Consider the following 15,382-nt stretch of genomic DNA (forward strand, 5'->3'; position numbering starts at 1 on the left):
GATTCTTTTCCATTATAGGTTATTATAAGATTTTGAATATAGTTCCCTGTGCTATACAGTAGGTTCTTTTTTTTTTTCTTTTCTTTTTTTAACATCTTTATTGGAGTATAATTGCTTTACAGTGGTGTGTTAGTTTCTGCTTTATAACAAAGTAAATCAGCTACACATATACATATATCCCCATATACCCTCCCTTTTGCGTCTCCCTGCCACCCTCCCTATCCCACCCCTCTAGGTGGTCACAAAGCACCGAGCTGATCTCCCTGTGCTATGCGGCTGCTTCCCATTAGCTATCCATTTTACGTTTGGTAGTATATATAAGTCCATGCACTCTCTCACTTCATCCCAGCTTACCCTTCCCCCTCCCTGTGTCCTCAAGTCCATTCTCTACGTCTGTGTCTTTATTCCTGTCCTGCCCCTACGTTCTTCATAACCTTTTTTTTATTTTTTATTTTTAGATTCCATATATATGTGTTAGCATACGGTATTTATTTTTCTCTTTCTGACTTACTTCACTCTGTATGACAGACTCTAGGTCCATCCACCTCACTACAAATAACTCAGTTTCATTTCTTTTTATGGCTGCGTAATATTCCATTACAGTAGGTTCTTGTTGTTTATTTTATATATAGTGTGTATATGTTAATCTCAAACTCCTGATTTATCCCTCCCCCCACCCTTTCCCCTTTGGTAACTGTAAGTTTGTTTTCTCTGTCTGTGTGTCAGTTTCTGTTTCGTAAATAAGTTCATTTGTATCATTTGTTTTTTAGATTCTACATAGAAGTGATATATTTGTCTTTCTCTGTCTGACTTCACTTAATATGATAATCTCTCAGTCCATCCATGTTGTCAAAAGTTACAGCTCTATGTACATGTATAGGTGAAAATTCTGTCCAGGTCATCATGTTCATGAAATTGTATTGAGGAAAAGATGTAAGGGTATACACATTGTTTTATTGTGCTTCACAAATAGTGCTTTTCTTTTTTTTTTAAACAAATTGAAGGTTTGTGGCAACCCTGCATTGTCAGATGATGGTTAGCATTTTTAGCAACAAAGTATTTTTTAAGGTATGTACATTGTTTTTTTAGACATGATGCTGTTATATACTCAACAGACTACAGTACAGTGTAAACATAACTTTTATGTATACTGGGAAACCAAAAAATTTGTGTGACTTGCTCTACTGAGAGATTTGCTTTATTGCAGTGGTCTGGAACCAAACCCACAATATCTCCAAGGTATGCCTGCATAGCACAGATGCCAAAAGCAAATGAGATCAAACCTTAAAAAAACCATTTAGCATGTGAGTAAAAATAAAACCTCCTTCGTTAACACTGGTGTGAATTTTACACTGTTAATACTAACACCGCATAAGGGTCTCATTACCAAAACACTGAACTGGGAGTATATTTTTGTGATTGTCTAATATTTACTGTTATAAATCTGCTTGAGAACAATTTTAGATAAAAGCTTGTTTGCTTTGAGATACAGTTTCCGTGAATGTTAGTGCTGCTGTGGAATGCATCAAGGACACAGGTTTGTGAATCATGACAGCTCAGTTTTAAAAGTAGAGCCAAACGTTGAAATAATTACCAACATGCAAGATTTGGAGCTGAGAATAGAACACATTGGAGTATGCCTCACTGCCCTGAAGGTACATAGCTTCCAGAAATTCTAAGAATGACCAAGATACTCAAACAGGGGATGGTAATATATCATCCAGTAAACAAAGTCCTTTTGCAGACATGTCTGAGGGAGATGAGCATTGTCTACCGGGCCACAGTCATAGCCTTGTGAAGAGTACCAGTTAGGGTTCCATTGCAGGCAATCAACTTTAGCTGACCTAAGCAATAAAGGATTTATTTGAAGGATATGAGGAGCTTTTAAGATCAGAGGGAAGCTGAAGAACTGGACTTAGGTTAGGAACTCTGAAAGCTCCAGAAGTTTTTTTAACAGGAATTGCTTAAGAATCTTGCTTTTATTCCTCTACTGGATTAAATGAACTCCAGATGTTTATCTTTAAATTGCCCCATTCAAGATTCAAAATCCTGGAAGTGTGCAAAGCCAAGTCAAAAATCACCTCCTGGCAGTTCTGGAGCTTTGAGAGAATGACCCTTCAGGAACTCCTTTGGCTTAAATGGTTTGAGAGCAAAAGTACACTTGACCCTTGAATGACACAGGTTTGAACTGCATTGGTCCACTTATCCTCAGACTTTTTTCAGTAGTAAATACCACAGTACTACACAGTCTGCGGTTGGTTGAATCTGCAGGTTCAGAACCACGGATACGGGGAACTGTGGATACGGAGGGCCGACTATAAGTTATTTGGGGATTTTTGACTGTGAAGAGAGTCGGCACCCCTAACCCCTCCGTTGTTCAAGGGCCAACTGTATCTGGGTTTACTGGTCAACTGCAAAAGGAGAGTGGGGTTTCATCCAAAGAAAATTGAGTATTGTGGAGAACGTGGCTAGACAAGAAAGTGGTAAATGACCAGCTGGTCACATGAGGCCAGTACTGCCAAGGGCAGTATTATGACTCAGGTGGGCATGCCGGACATACGAGCAATATACATTACAGTTTGTGTGGACAGGCCTTTAGGGACTGTTTGGTCCAGTCCCATAAGCTTTACCACTTGATAATGGATTGCTACTTGGCATGCCCAACTCTGCAGCCAGGTGATCACTTTTTAACTTGTAATTTATGTTGTTCCAGATAGTAGGTGTAAAACAAAACAGTGGAGACTGAAGTATAATATGGGTTTTTGTTTTATTTCCAGGAACTACAAGCCCATTCCTCTGATAGGCAGTTAGTGTGAAGGGCTGATCATTCCCATTTCTCTTAGAGTCTAGTCAGGCTGAGTCTGGGCTGTAGCTTTAACAAGATTGAGTAGACCAGGCTTAGCCCAACCCCTACCCTCTCAGGCAGTTAGTTGCCTTTTGATCTTGGCAGTATTTGAGCTGGGAGGGGTTTGGGTGCAGGTTCAGATGTTTGTGGTTTTTCTCCGTATTCAGTTCTGACAGGGTTCTGGCAATGCACAAGACTTTGAACCCCTCTTCTGCCATTTTCTCTGAAAAATCCAGGGAAGGGGACTTGTCTAGCCTAGCAGTTTGTTTTTAAATGTGTTTCCAGATTTCAGTCACTATTGTCTGAGTGTTGGCTGAATTCTCCACATGGCTGCAAAGTCTCTCCATCCAAGGCATGGCTGCAAAGTCTCTCCATCCAAGGCAGGCCTGCTCTTCCACACACTATATCCATTCTCAGGAGTCTACCCTGGTATAAAAAAAAAGGTACCAAGGCTCTCTGCTCATTTCGGAAGGGCTTATTTCTGCCTGGAAGTCAGTTAATGAAGTCCTTGCATCCACTGTTCTTTGCTAGTCTCCTGGAAAAGTATTATTTTTATTTTGTCTGGCCTTTTCTTGTTACTATATGGAAGTGAAAGTCTTTTGCATCCTTCTACATTCTAGCAGAAGAAATTGTGCAGGGATTTATTATAAGTCATGTAAAGTTCATTTTCAGCTTTATAAGTTTCAGTCCCAGTTGTGGAACTCTATGTTAGAGAGTGCGCTAGAGAGCGCGTGCACAGTGTAGCCTTGGGCAAAATCTCTTTACTTTTGTGGGCGTCTGTTCCCTTATCTGTAAATGGAAATCATAATGTGTACCTTCTGTTATTGTTTTAAGAAACATATGAAAATGCCTCGGGAACTAGCAAGTGACTATGTCTGTAGGTCATCACGTCCTTAGAGTCGTCATCTCACGTTTCTGGGCCTCCATTTCCTTATCTGTACAATAATGGAAATGCTGAAATAGATGTGCTTTAAGTTCCCATCCCAGTTTTCACTAAACAGCACACTGATGCAACAGTGGCCGTGTTGAGAGACACGGCCACATCTTGGGGCCTTAGCAATAGCAATACTGACCTGATCATCAGGACTTCTAAACTGGGTGACTTTCTTAGCTACTGATGGGTGTCAGCCTTGGTAAATGGACTTGTTTTTGTTTTTTTTAAATTGGAGTCTTCAAGAATGGAGCCTTTTTTTTTTTTTTTGGCTGCATTGGGTCTTCGTTGCTGCGCACAGGCTTTCTCTAGTTGCGGCGAGTGGAGGCTACTCTTTGTTGCGGTGCGCGGCCTTCTCATTGCGGTGGCTTCTTTTGTTGCGGAGCATGGGCTCTAGGCACACGAGCTTCAGTGGTTGCAGCACAGGGGCTCAGTAGTTGCGGAGCATGGGATTCAGTAGTTGTGGCATGTGGGCTCAATAGTTGCATCACATGGGCTCTAGAGCACAGGCTCTGTAGTTGGGGCGCACAGGCTTAGTTGCTCCGTGGCATGTGGGATCTTCCCAGACCAGGGATTGAACCCATGTCCCCTGCATTGGCAGGCGGATTCTTAACCACTGCACCACCAGGGAAGTCCCTGGACTTGTTTTAATAGGCATAAGTTATGAAACATGCCATTAGGTAAAGTCATAGACACTTCCAGGTACTTGGTGTTTTTGTTTATTAAATGTGTTTCTTTGGCTCTTTTGAAGCTGTAAGCTTTTTCGTTGGTTGTTTACTTTGAATGTCCAAAGATCTGCTACTTTATATAATTTTTTTTATAATTTGAGGATAGGATTGGGGTACAACCTCTTTAGTGGTTGATGGAATTAATTTCTTCCATAAATGTAGGCTCTTCTTGGTGAATACATTTATAGATGCCAGTCTTTTAACTAGTTTAAAAGACCAGATCAATTTTGGAGTTGTTTACATGGAAGTAGGCCATTACTTTTTAAACCTGTGCTGAGCTGAACTTTACCTTTGAACTATTTATGGAAAACAGGCTTATGCAATAAATATAATCAAGATTTTTCTTTTTACCCATAAGTGTGTTTAATACATTACAGTATGTAAGAGCTTTCACAAACGTTTTATTAAAATAGGTGCAGAGCAGGTTTGAGTTTCTGAAACAAGCCAACCCTATTTAAGAACTTTACCAAAAGTATGTATTATTGCTGCCAACAATTACAAATACATGTTATGACATTTAAAAAGCTGTGCCCCTCTGTTTGTCGCTTATGTATTTGAAGGTAATAAAACTGTATTACTTTTTAAAACATTCTATAATTTAGATTTCTTACTGATTGAGACTGGTCTTTCCTGCAGTTAATCGGAATGAGGAAATCTATGGAAAAGCTAATGGCTTGGCGGGTAGGGGAGGTTACCTCCGTTACTAAAGATAAGCCATTGAAGAACTACAAGACTTACCTACGAAAGGCTTGTTTCTCAGTTTGTCAAGAGTTCTTTGCGTCATCACTCTTTCCTAGCCCCGTAAAAAAGTATTTTATTTTGTCTAGGTTTTTATCAGACTAAAATGTCCAAGCTCGTCATTGATCCATTTATTTTTAGTAATTTCAATAAAATTACAATATAAGCAAAAAAAATAGGCACCTTTGGAGTACTGTATTAGTGAATTGCTTGTATACATCACTTTAATCATTTGGTGAATATGTATGATGAGTGGCCCAATAATAGCTAATATTGACCAAAGAATTAATGCTAGGGAGAAGAAAAAATTAGTGGTTACTCTTTCAATATCTATATAGTTAATTCTTGATAATTTGTGCATTATTGGTAGTGGGATATACATAAATAATAGAAACCTTTATCATTCAAATCTCAAAGGCAAAAGTGTTCTATCAAACCTTCACACATTGTTGATTGCTCTGGTGCTCCTCTAATTTCCTGATTACTTACCTATCAGGAAAGTATATTCACGATCCATGCTAGACCTAAAAGTCAGGTAATAGGAGGAAGATGAGGAAGAAACTAAGATGAACTTGCTGTTCTCAAATCACTGAGATTTGTTTCTTCTTGCAGGGAAGATGGATTGGAAAGGAATCTTGTGGCCTGATAAAAATGCTGATAGATTTGTAAGTCCACCATTATCTGAATGAGTGATTCACATATGCCCTTCGCACCGCCCTGTGCAGTATGGCATACTCCCTTGGCACCACTTATATCTTTATGTACTTACACATTCCCTGCTCTACTTTGTCCAGGTGCCAGCAAGTAAGGATCTGGGGAGAAAGAGGAAGTGGGAACAAGTGGCACCTTTGAGCTGGCTATCACACCAGTTTTGTTTGGAGTGAGGACAGGAACAAAAATTTGCATGAAGCCTTCAGGACGGAAGAGAGGCAGGGACTGAAGGAGGGAAACAGCCCCAAAGCTGCAGGCCTGTCTGAAGGCCACTGAAAGTGTGGGTGGCAACAGGTATCCTTTCTGCATACACCAGTAGCAACTGCTGACGTGAGTGGAGGCGTGGGAGTTGTGGAAGAAGCACAACTACTTCTAACCCTGCTGGTGAAACTCTGTGGAGGCACTTTGAAGAAAAGGGAACAATAAGTTAGGAAAAATTTTAAAAGTTTGTCAGATCCCAATGCACTAAAATCCTGGGGTGAGGTCCCTGAGGAACTGTAGTGCTTGGCTGAAACCATGTGTCATTCACATCGAGAGCACAGTTTAAAAAATGACAGGAACAAGGGTAAACAGTCTCTTAATTATGGTCTGAAAGAGAGCTGCTGTTCTCTCCAATTATACAAAGTCACAAGGGCTTCAACCAGCAGATGTCAACGCACACTTGATACGAGATGCAGGAAAGACTCAGCCTTCATTTTGAGAAATTTATTAAAATAAGAACAAGCATCAGTTGTACATAGAAATAATCATTTGCACTAAGTGGTACTCAAGCAGAAGAGCAGTTTTAAATATATTAAAAAATCACAAAATACATTGGTTAAGGCACCTACATCTTGTCTCATGTTTTCAATAAATATGCTGTTTTTTAAAAAGGCAGTAAGGACCTCTGATTAAATGAATATAGGCACTGTGCTATTAAAGATAGTCATACTTTGCTGTGGCCACTGTGATTTATTCTCAAAAGAACTTTCATTAGCTTGGTTTAGCATTTAAAAAAACAAAGCTGAGTATGAAAAAAAATCACAGTTTTCTCTTTCCAGTCTTAAGTCTCTTCCAGAGAGACCTATGTACAAAAGGTACTATTTCTTCATACATTCCTTAGTAACGAGGAATTATGCAGAAGGTGCAAGATTGCCTCCCAGAAAGTAAAGCCATCAGAGGTTGCATGTTTCAGAACAGCATGAGTCTTTGGGAAAGTATTTTTTTCAACTGCAATAAAATCAGCTGGGTTTAGAAAGCTCCAGACCTTACAGCATCCAAGAAGACTGGTAAGTGCCCTCTGTTCAAGGAGTTTTGTTAGGCAATTGAGGGAAACCAGGTCCAGCTCCTGTGTTGTACAGGGTAGACAAAGCACCAGCCTGGGAGTCAAGGGGCCTGGGTGCCCGTTCAGTGCCACCAGCACTTCCAAAATGCCAATTTGGCACTTTTGTTACAGTGCTCATAGCTCATGAAGCCTGTGCTTGTGCATCGTCTTAGTTTGGTCACCTGTAAGATGAAAAGGTTGGAGCTTCCTGCGTTTTTGTCCGGTTCCAGCAGCTCGCTAGTCTGATGGTCTGAACTGTTTTCGGTCACAGCTGATGCCGCTGCAGGTAATAGGCGCAGCCTCTCCATAGACACAATGACCACAGCAAAGAGGAGAAAAATTAACTCTCCACAACATTGCCAGATTGTTTGAGGCGTGGGTGCAAATCTTTTCATCAAAGCCCTGTATGCTATTTAATTAAAAGACACCGTTTAACTGGAGTTATGTTATTCACAGAAAAATATTAAGACTTCTCTTCTTCTTAGATAATATAACTTCCGTGGCAGAACTAGGTTGCATAGATCTCTGAGATTAACTTCACATTTTCACACATTTGGTTTCTCCAGTCAGGTCATACTTCAGCACCTAAGATACTGGGCAGTAAGGCTGGATACGGGCACGAGGGAAATACTGGCAAGAATCTTGACATGAGCCACTCCTCATTTGGGGTGAGATTTTCTTTTCTTTTTCTTTTTTTGTCAACTGTATAGAAGGGGCTGCCCATCTGATTTCTTTTACTACTGGTATATGACATGGGAGAATGCAGGTTGGCAAGACTTAAGCTGGGAGACATGCTTTACTTTTTGGCAAGTAAACTAGACACATGGTCAAAGCTTTACGAAATCTGGGACCTACTGCTCAGATGCAGTAGAAAATACAACTAAAATTTCATTCTGAAATGATAATATTGCTTTTACCTGCTAAGGTTTGGTCTTCAGTTTTACTTTATACACACACACACACACACACACACACACACACACACGTGTGTGTGTATATATATGTTGACTTTAAATTATAGAGAACATTTTTACCTCATTATAAAACATTAACTTTAAAGTCAATCATTGAGAAGCAATTGGATACAAAGCATCTAATCACAAAAATAGAAAAAGAAATCACAGAGCACTTCAGAAAGAAACTCTGGTGCTGAAGGGCATTTAGTTGTTCTTCTCCAGGGACCTGTAATAATCTGTCAGGACTTTCCATGCTTTGGGGGCCATGAAGCCATCTGGGGGATTCTCTCCTTCGCGGGCCAGCTTCCTCATACGAGTTCCTGAGATGAAGTCAAACTCATTGTGCCTGTCAGAGGGTAGCAACAAAGAACTCAGCGTAGGTAAATAACATCTACCTTAAAGATCCCAGGAGGAGGATGGGTTCTGAGACCACATTGTTTTCTTTCTGTAAAATGCTGCATCTTCTAAAATAAGCAATTCACTAAATCTTCAGTAAAGGAACTGGCAGAAGAAAGGGAAGTCATGGCAGCTACCCATTCAATACTGTACACCTACTCAGTTCATGGGAAGCATCTTCTGTTAGCTCTGCCTACTTGTGTGAGCTCTGAGCGTGGTGCGTGCTCTGTAAATGCTCATTGAAATCTTTTTCTGTGTTTACTTCCTTTCACATACTGTGCCAGGCACTCAGTGCATGCTCAAGGAATGTATGTTAAAAAAGAAATATTCATGGACCATCTGCTATATGCAAGGGGCTGTGCTACAACTTCAGGGGACACGAAATGTGCAAGACCAGGTCTTAGCTTTCAAGGGACTCTCATTCCAATAAGGAGCATGTGGAGATGCACTGGGGAGCTTTCTGAAATTTTGCCTCATCATTCCAGCTGTACAGATGTTGATTTAAAGAATTTTCCTCTGAAAACCTACCTTGCTGGGTCATAGAAGTCCATGGCTTTTTTGGCTTTGTTGTAGGCAGCCACTCGGAATGGAATGATTTCCACAGAGGTGAGGCCAGGGGCCATGGTCAAGACCTTGGCCCCATGAGTAGGTTCATACAGGTCTTTCTTGGTCTCAGGGTGGGGCATTCCTGCAGGGTCCCGGCCCACAATGTAGAAATTGGCCCCTGCAACCATCCGGGACCTGCAGTGCCATTGGACCTAGGAAACATCACAGAAAGGACATGCTGGTCATCACCGGCCAATCCTGTGGGGTCCCTGTTTATGGAGACACCCCTTTATTCTGCTTTGGAAGTAATTCAGCGATGTGGGTCAACTAATAGCTGCAAGGAAGTCAGTGAGGTGTCCAAGACTCCTGCCCTTGTCATCTTTTTGGTTATATTGGGTAGGATATAGGAGCTTTAAAGATAAGACTCCTCCCTCTTAGACCATGAGTTTATATTTCCTAACCTCTCCAGACTAACAGACCAGGAACACTCAGATCGTACTGTTCCACAGAACTATGTGGATTTCACTTCCCAGTTCCTCCCTATTCAAAATAAATCACAGTTTAAGGGAAATTACAAACTCCAATATCTCTTACCATCTGACTGCCAGTAACGAGCTAATTAACCTTCATATGCAGACATTGATTCCATTTCGACACAGCATTGGGATTTCAAAATAAGTTGCCCTCCTTAGAGCTCAGATAGAAATATAAAGGATGGGGAAGAGAGCGAGGGGCCTGGAACTTTGATCTGGTTGAAGAGAATTAATTCATTAAACTCAGTTTGGAGCATTCCAAAGGGTTGAGACCTTTTCAATTCATCATAGTTCCTGTAAACTTGTTGAAATCCACTACACTGGTGGTGCAGTGGGACACAGAAAGTCTCTGTTTGATAGGCTCAGTGTGTTATGATGAAAGGGAGACATTAAGGTTTTAAAGACATCTTCTCCCTTCTAATATAGCTCACCGAGCATGGTGAATCACTTAAGAGTGACTGGAACTTCTGATATACTGGGCTAGATACATCTTGCCCTGTAACCCAGGTAAGCTGTATTATCCACCTCGTTCACATACCAACTTCCACAGTCTCAAAGGCAGTGTGTGACAGGTTTGTTTGATTTGGTGTTTCTAGCATTTTCACAGATACTATATGGAAACATAATTAAGTTGGATAAAGTGAAGAGACCAGAAGATTTTAGAATCTGCTCATGAAGAAGAATCCCAGAAGCTCACTGGCTCTTCTAAGTAAAATCAGATGCTGTACTCCTGAGTCCCCAGCCCAGCCCGGGGAGCTGCGCACCTCTGTGGGGCCCGCATACAACATGGGCGATGGGAAGATGGCCACGACGGTGGACCTGGGGTCCAGAACCTCCTCCTCGAGCACGGCCGCGTGCTGCTTCATCCGCCAGTCCAGGGGCACGTCGTCATCCTTGGTCCAGCCGCCCAGGGGGTGCAGCAGGAGGACCGGGTGCTGGTAGCCTCTCTCCAGGAGCCGGCGGCGGGTGTCCTGCATCAGCAGAGCGTGGCCGTTGTGGACAGGATTGCGCAACTGGAATGCAAACACTGCATCTGGGAAAGGGAAGCAGAAGCACCAAGGTCAAAGACATGCGCTGTCTGCAAGGACAGAAAGGAGAAGATGCAGCTGTGTTTACTGTTCAGTGAACTTGTTACGTCCACTTGCTTTTAAGGACCGGCTGGAGAATCCACCTGGATCTTTAGGGGTGTTACTCCAAAGGTACCAACCAGTGCCAGACTGCTTAGACAGGAATAGGACACAAAGGTAGGAAGCCCTAAAGGGAGAGCCTGACTCAGAAATGAACACATTTGTTGCCAGGACCTTTCCTACAAACCAAGGCTCAGGCAGGGGCCAGTATTAATCAGTCCTCTTGCACCCTGCTCCAGCCTCATTTCCCTGGGAAGTGACTATTGATAAGGAACGTTTTCTGGGGTCTGTGCAAAAGTTTAACAATTTAAAGATATAAAAATATTTCTTCACTTTAGGGAAATCTTCAAAACTACTCCAATTAGTGATGAACTCCTGAGAGCCTTAATTTTTCTTTCTGGTTATGAAATAAATTAATGTATATCCATCATAGAAAACTTAGAAAATACAGAAAAGCCCAAAATTGAATTTAAAAATCATCCATCGGGGCTTCCCTGGTGGCGCAGTGGTTGAGAATCTGCTTGCCAATGCAGGGGACATGGGTTCGAGCCCTGGTCTGGGAAGATCCCACACGCCACGGAGCAGCTGGGCCCGTGAGCCACAGCTACTGAGCCTGCGCGTCTGGAGCCTGTGCTCCACAACAAGGGAGGCCACGATAGTGAGAGGCCCGCGCACCATGATGAAGAGTGGCCCCTGCTTGCCACAACTGGAGAAAGACCTCGCACAGAAACAAAGACCCAACACAACCAAAAATAAATAAATAAATAAATAATAACTTAAAAAAAAATCATCCATCATCCTATCATTACTTTTTCTCTCTCTTTTTCAAAATATGTAAAGTGAAAATCTTCCCTTCCCTTTGGTCCCGCTTTACCCCTAGAGGTAGCCACTGTCATCTGCAGTTTGGTGCACATGCTGCCAGAGATTTCTGCTACACACAGAAGTAGGTTTGAGTTTTTAAAGCAATTATTACATTTTATTTTGTTTTCCAGAACTATTCTATACATACCGTTCTGCAGTTTGCTTTTTTTACTTAATAGATATATTTGGGGTATCTTTCTGGATCAGTGCATATTTTTAACTACTGCATAATATTGCTGTAGTTCAACTTTATAAGGTGTTTCCATATCAACAGACATATCAATAGATGATAAAAGTTTTCAGCTTTTCAAAACTATAAACATGCTGTTTGCTGATAATCCTTAATTCTGTAAGCAGAGGAGGGTTAGGAGTATTAACAAATGCAGTAGAGCCAGGCTACGTACCAGCATTCATTTCTTTACATTTCTGTTTGAGCTCCAGAGGTGTCAGGCGGTATTGGTCCAACCCATCATTCCACCGTATTCTCTCCAGCACCTGAAGGTCACCACCAACCAGCCAATCCCCACTTTCCATCACCATCTAGAAAGATCGTTATTAAAGTTGTTAGTGATTAATACTGTTTTCCATTTTATCTAAAAATTTTTCTTCTTCTGAACCAATCTTGGCTTACTTGAAGAACTGCCTTCAGTTCTTCAACATTTCAAGCACAGTATTTATCAAAATTGTTGGTCTCTCAAATCCTTTATTACTCTTAAAAATTATTGAGGACCTGCAAAGAGCTTTTGTTTATATTGGTTATATCTATAATTTTCTGTATTAGAAATTAAAACTTAATTCCTTTAAAAATATTTATTGACTTAAAACTAACAATAAAATATTTATTTATTAAATATTAACATAAATATTTTATTTTTTACTGAAAAATATTTTCCAAAAACATGAGAGAAAAATGGCATTGTTTTACATGTTTGCAAATCTCTTCATTATCTGACTTAATAGAAGGCAGCTGGATTCTCATATCTACTTTTGCATTTATTCTGTGGCAATATGTTATTTTGCCTGAAATATGTAAAGAAAATTCAACTACAGATAGGTAGTTGGAAAAGGGAAGAGTATATGAATAGCCTTTTTCTATCATGTGGATATTCTTCTTTGATATAAGATTAAATAACCTAATTTAAAAATCAGCAACTTTAATAGACATTTCTCCAAATATGATGTACAAATGGCCAACCCAACAGGGATATGAAAAGATGTTCAACATCACTAATCACTGGAGAAGTGCAACCTCACACCCATTAGGATGGCTACTATCAAAACCAGAAAATAACAAGTGTGGGCAAGGATGTGGAGAACCCCCTCGTGTACTGTTGGTGGGACTGTAAAATGGTGCAACAGTATGGAGTTTTTTCAAAAAATTAAAAATACAACTACCACCTGATCCAATAATCCCATTTCTGTGTATATATCCCAGAAGAATTAAAAGCAATGTCTCACAGAGATTTGCACAACCATATTCACAGCAGCACTATTCACAATAGCTAAAAGGTGGAAGCAACCCAAATATGTATTGAAAGATGAATGGATGAACAATGAATGTGAATGATATACATACAATGGAATATTATTCAGCCTTCACAACAAAGGAAATCCAGCCAGAGACTACAAGGGGGATGAAACTTGAAAACATTATGCTAAGTGAAAAAGCCATTCACAAAAAGATAAATACTGTATTTTTCCACTTACATGGGTATCTAAAGTAGTCAACTTCATAGAAAATAGAATGGTTGATACCAGGGTCTGGGGAAGGGAAAGAGTTGTTGTTTAATAGGTATGGAGTTTCAGATTTTCAAGATGAAAAGGTTTTGGAGATCTGTTTCACAACAATGTAAATATACTTAACACTACTGAATAGTACACTTAAAAATGGATAAAATGGTAAATTTTATGTTACATGTTTTTTACCTAAATAAGTAAATAGATAGATGGTAGATAGATAGATGATAGATGACAAAGACTCATTTTTCACTGAGGTCACTATAAATACTCTACTTTTCGATACCCAGTCTCAGTTGAAAAAGTGACTTCAGGAAAGGGTGGGTAAGGAACAGAACATGGAGACTTTTAGAAAGAACCATCTATACATTGTCCCACACTTCAGATGGCCCAACTCTGGCGTCTTCAACTGTGCCCCTTCTGTCAGGGCAAGGAAACCCTGGTGGGCAGGCCCACCCGAAGTCCGCATTTACTCTCCACCATGAGATGTGTAGCTGGGACATTCAGCCTGGGGTGCCCACAGGCAGACCCAGAGGGCCTCCACGGCATGGGGCAAGGCCAAGCACAGAAAGAGAAGGAAGGGTTGGCTGCAGGCCAAGAGCCAACTGTCCACACACTACCATGTTCTGGTACAGAACCGAGAAGCCTAAATTTGAACCTGGCCTTCCAGATTGTGACCAAGGCATATTGCCAAAGTAGAAAGACAAAACATATTTAAGTTTATTAGATAAGTAACTTTTAAATATGGTATCGGGCTTCAGCTCATATTGTTACCCTGGGTCGCACAAATATTAGGTGTGAACCTGGTGTGAAGAATGGTCAAAGTAATGAAAAAGAAAGGCCTGACAGTGTTTGATGAAAGGAGAGGGTTAGCACTTTCCTTGACAAGGATGGATGGAAGAGGCCCCAGGCCTGACAACACACATATGGGTAATGCATTGCCACCTACTTTGTGACATCTAACCATGGTTTTTAGGTTGTACATCTGAAACTTATACATTGTTATGTGTTCGTATTATCTCATCCTGAACAAAGAAAAACATGACAACCTTTTATTTTTTCTATAAACTTAAATATGTTCCATATGACGCTGCAGTGCAACAAGTGACGACTGAGAGCAGGTGTGTCTCCTCAGTCATTGAGACAAACATTACAGGAAGTCTTACTTCTCAGTCAAATCATAGTTGTGCAGTCATTCCCCTGATCAAATTCCATAACTGCCTTTTGCAGTGTCCAAGGACAGTGTGGCCAGCCTGTAATGTCGGCAGAAAAGAGGGAGGCAAGAAAAGGGGAGAGAAAGCTGATTGATTTATGACACCAATTCAGAAGACATCAAGGTGGTGATGGTATACCCCTGATTCAATTTCCTGTCATGGCCAGATGTTGGAGTTTACAATGACTTGCATTCCAGAGGTTTTCAGGGAATGGGAGGTTGGGCTAGAGCCAGGGTTCTCAACAGAGGGCGATTTTGCCTCTCCTGGCGACATCTGACTATCTGAAGACAATAGTGATCATCACAACTGGAGTGGGGAAGGATGTGTTATTGGCAACTAGTGATTAGAGGCCAGGAATGCTTCTCAATATCCTACATTGCACAGGACAGCCCCCGAAACAAAGGAAGTCCTGGGTAGAGAAAGGATGATTTGCAAGGGATTTGCTTGTTTTTTCATGGCCCCCCTTCTAAACTCTATGCTCAGGAAAATCACTTAACAAGAATATTGTCAAATACCCATACCTAGACATTTACTTTCTCCTCATTGCTTAAACTGCAGATAAAATTTTGAGTTACCCCAAATCCCTGGGCATGCAGTAACTCATTCTGGGCACTAGGGGTCCACCCTCTATTGTTCTATTGGCAAAGGCAATATTGAACCTGTTTCATTCACCATCCAGCCTAAAAATATATCCGGAGAACAATGCTGAAACTATGCTTTTGGCATTTCTGGGATCAGGAGGGACAGAGAGCATCT

The 15,382-nt window shown here is 40.9% G+C and overlaps 1 protein-coding gene and 1 non-coding gene across 5 annotated transcripts in view; one reads left to right on the top strand and one right to left on the bottom strand.

The window, feature by feature from the left end:
• Nucleotides 1-6,643: 6,643 nt before the first annotated feature.
• The window catches only part of PAPSS2 (3'-phosphoadenosine 5'-phosphosulfate synthase 2), a 203,454-nt gene continuing 194,715 nt past the window's right edge, over nt 6,644-15,382 (bottom strand). For all 4 annotated transcript variants that reach the window (XM_059901010.1, XM_059901011.1, XM_059901013.1 and 1 more), the window contains 4 exons: nt 12,080-12,215; nt 10,452-10,720; nt 9,137-9,366; nt 6,644-8,558 (listed from right to left, as the gene is read on the bottom strand). In XM_059901010.1, coding sequence (XP_059756993.1) covers nt 8,417-8,558; nt 9,137-9,366; nt 10,452-10,720; nt 12,080-12,215 — 777 coding nt within the window. In that variant the 3' untranslated portion in view covers nt 6,644-8,416. The remainder of the gene's footprint in view (nt 8,559-9,136; nt 9,367-10,451; nt 10,721-12,079; nt 12,216-15,382) is intronic.
• LOC132351381 (U6atac minor spliceosomal RNA) lies at nt 14,261-14,387 on the top strand. The gene has a single exon (XR_009498315.1). It is a non-coding gene; the product is annotated as a U6atac minor spliceosomal RNA (small nuclear RNA).

This window comes from Balaenoptera ricei, chromosome 16, assembly GCF_028023285.1.
Source record: "Balaenoptera ricei isolate mBalRic1 chromosome 16, mBalRic1.hap2, whole genome shotgun sequence".
Lineage (NCBI taxonomy): Eukaryota > Metazoa > Chordata > Mammalia > Artiodactyla > Balaenopteridae > Balaenoptera > Balaenoptera ricei.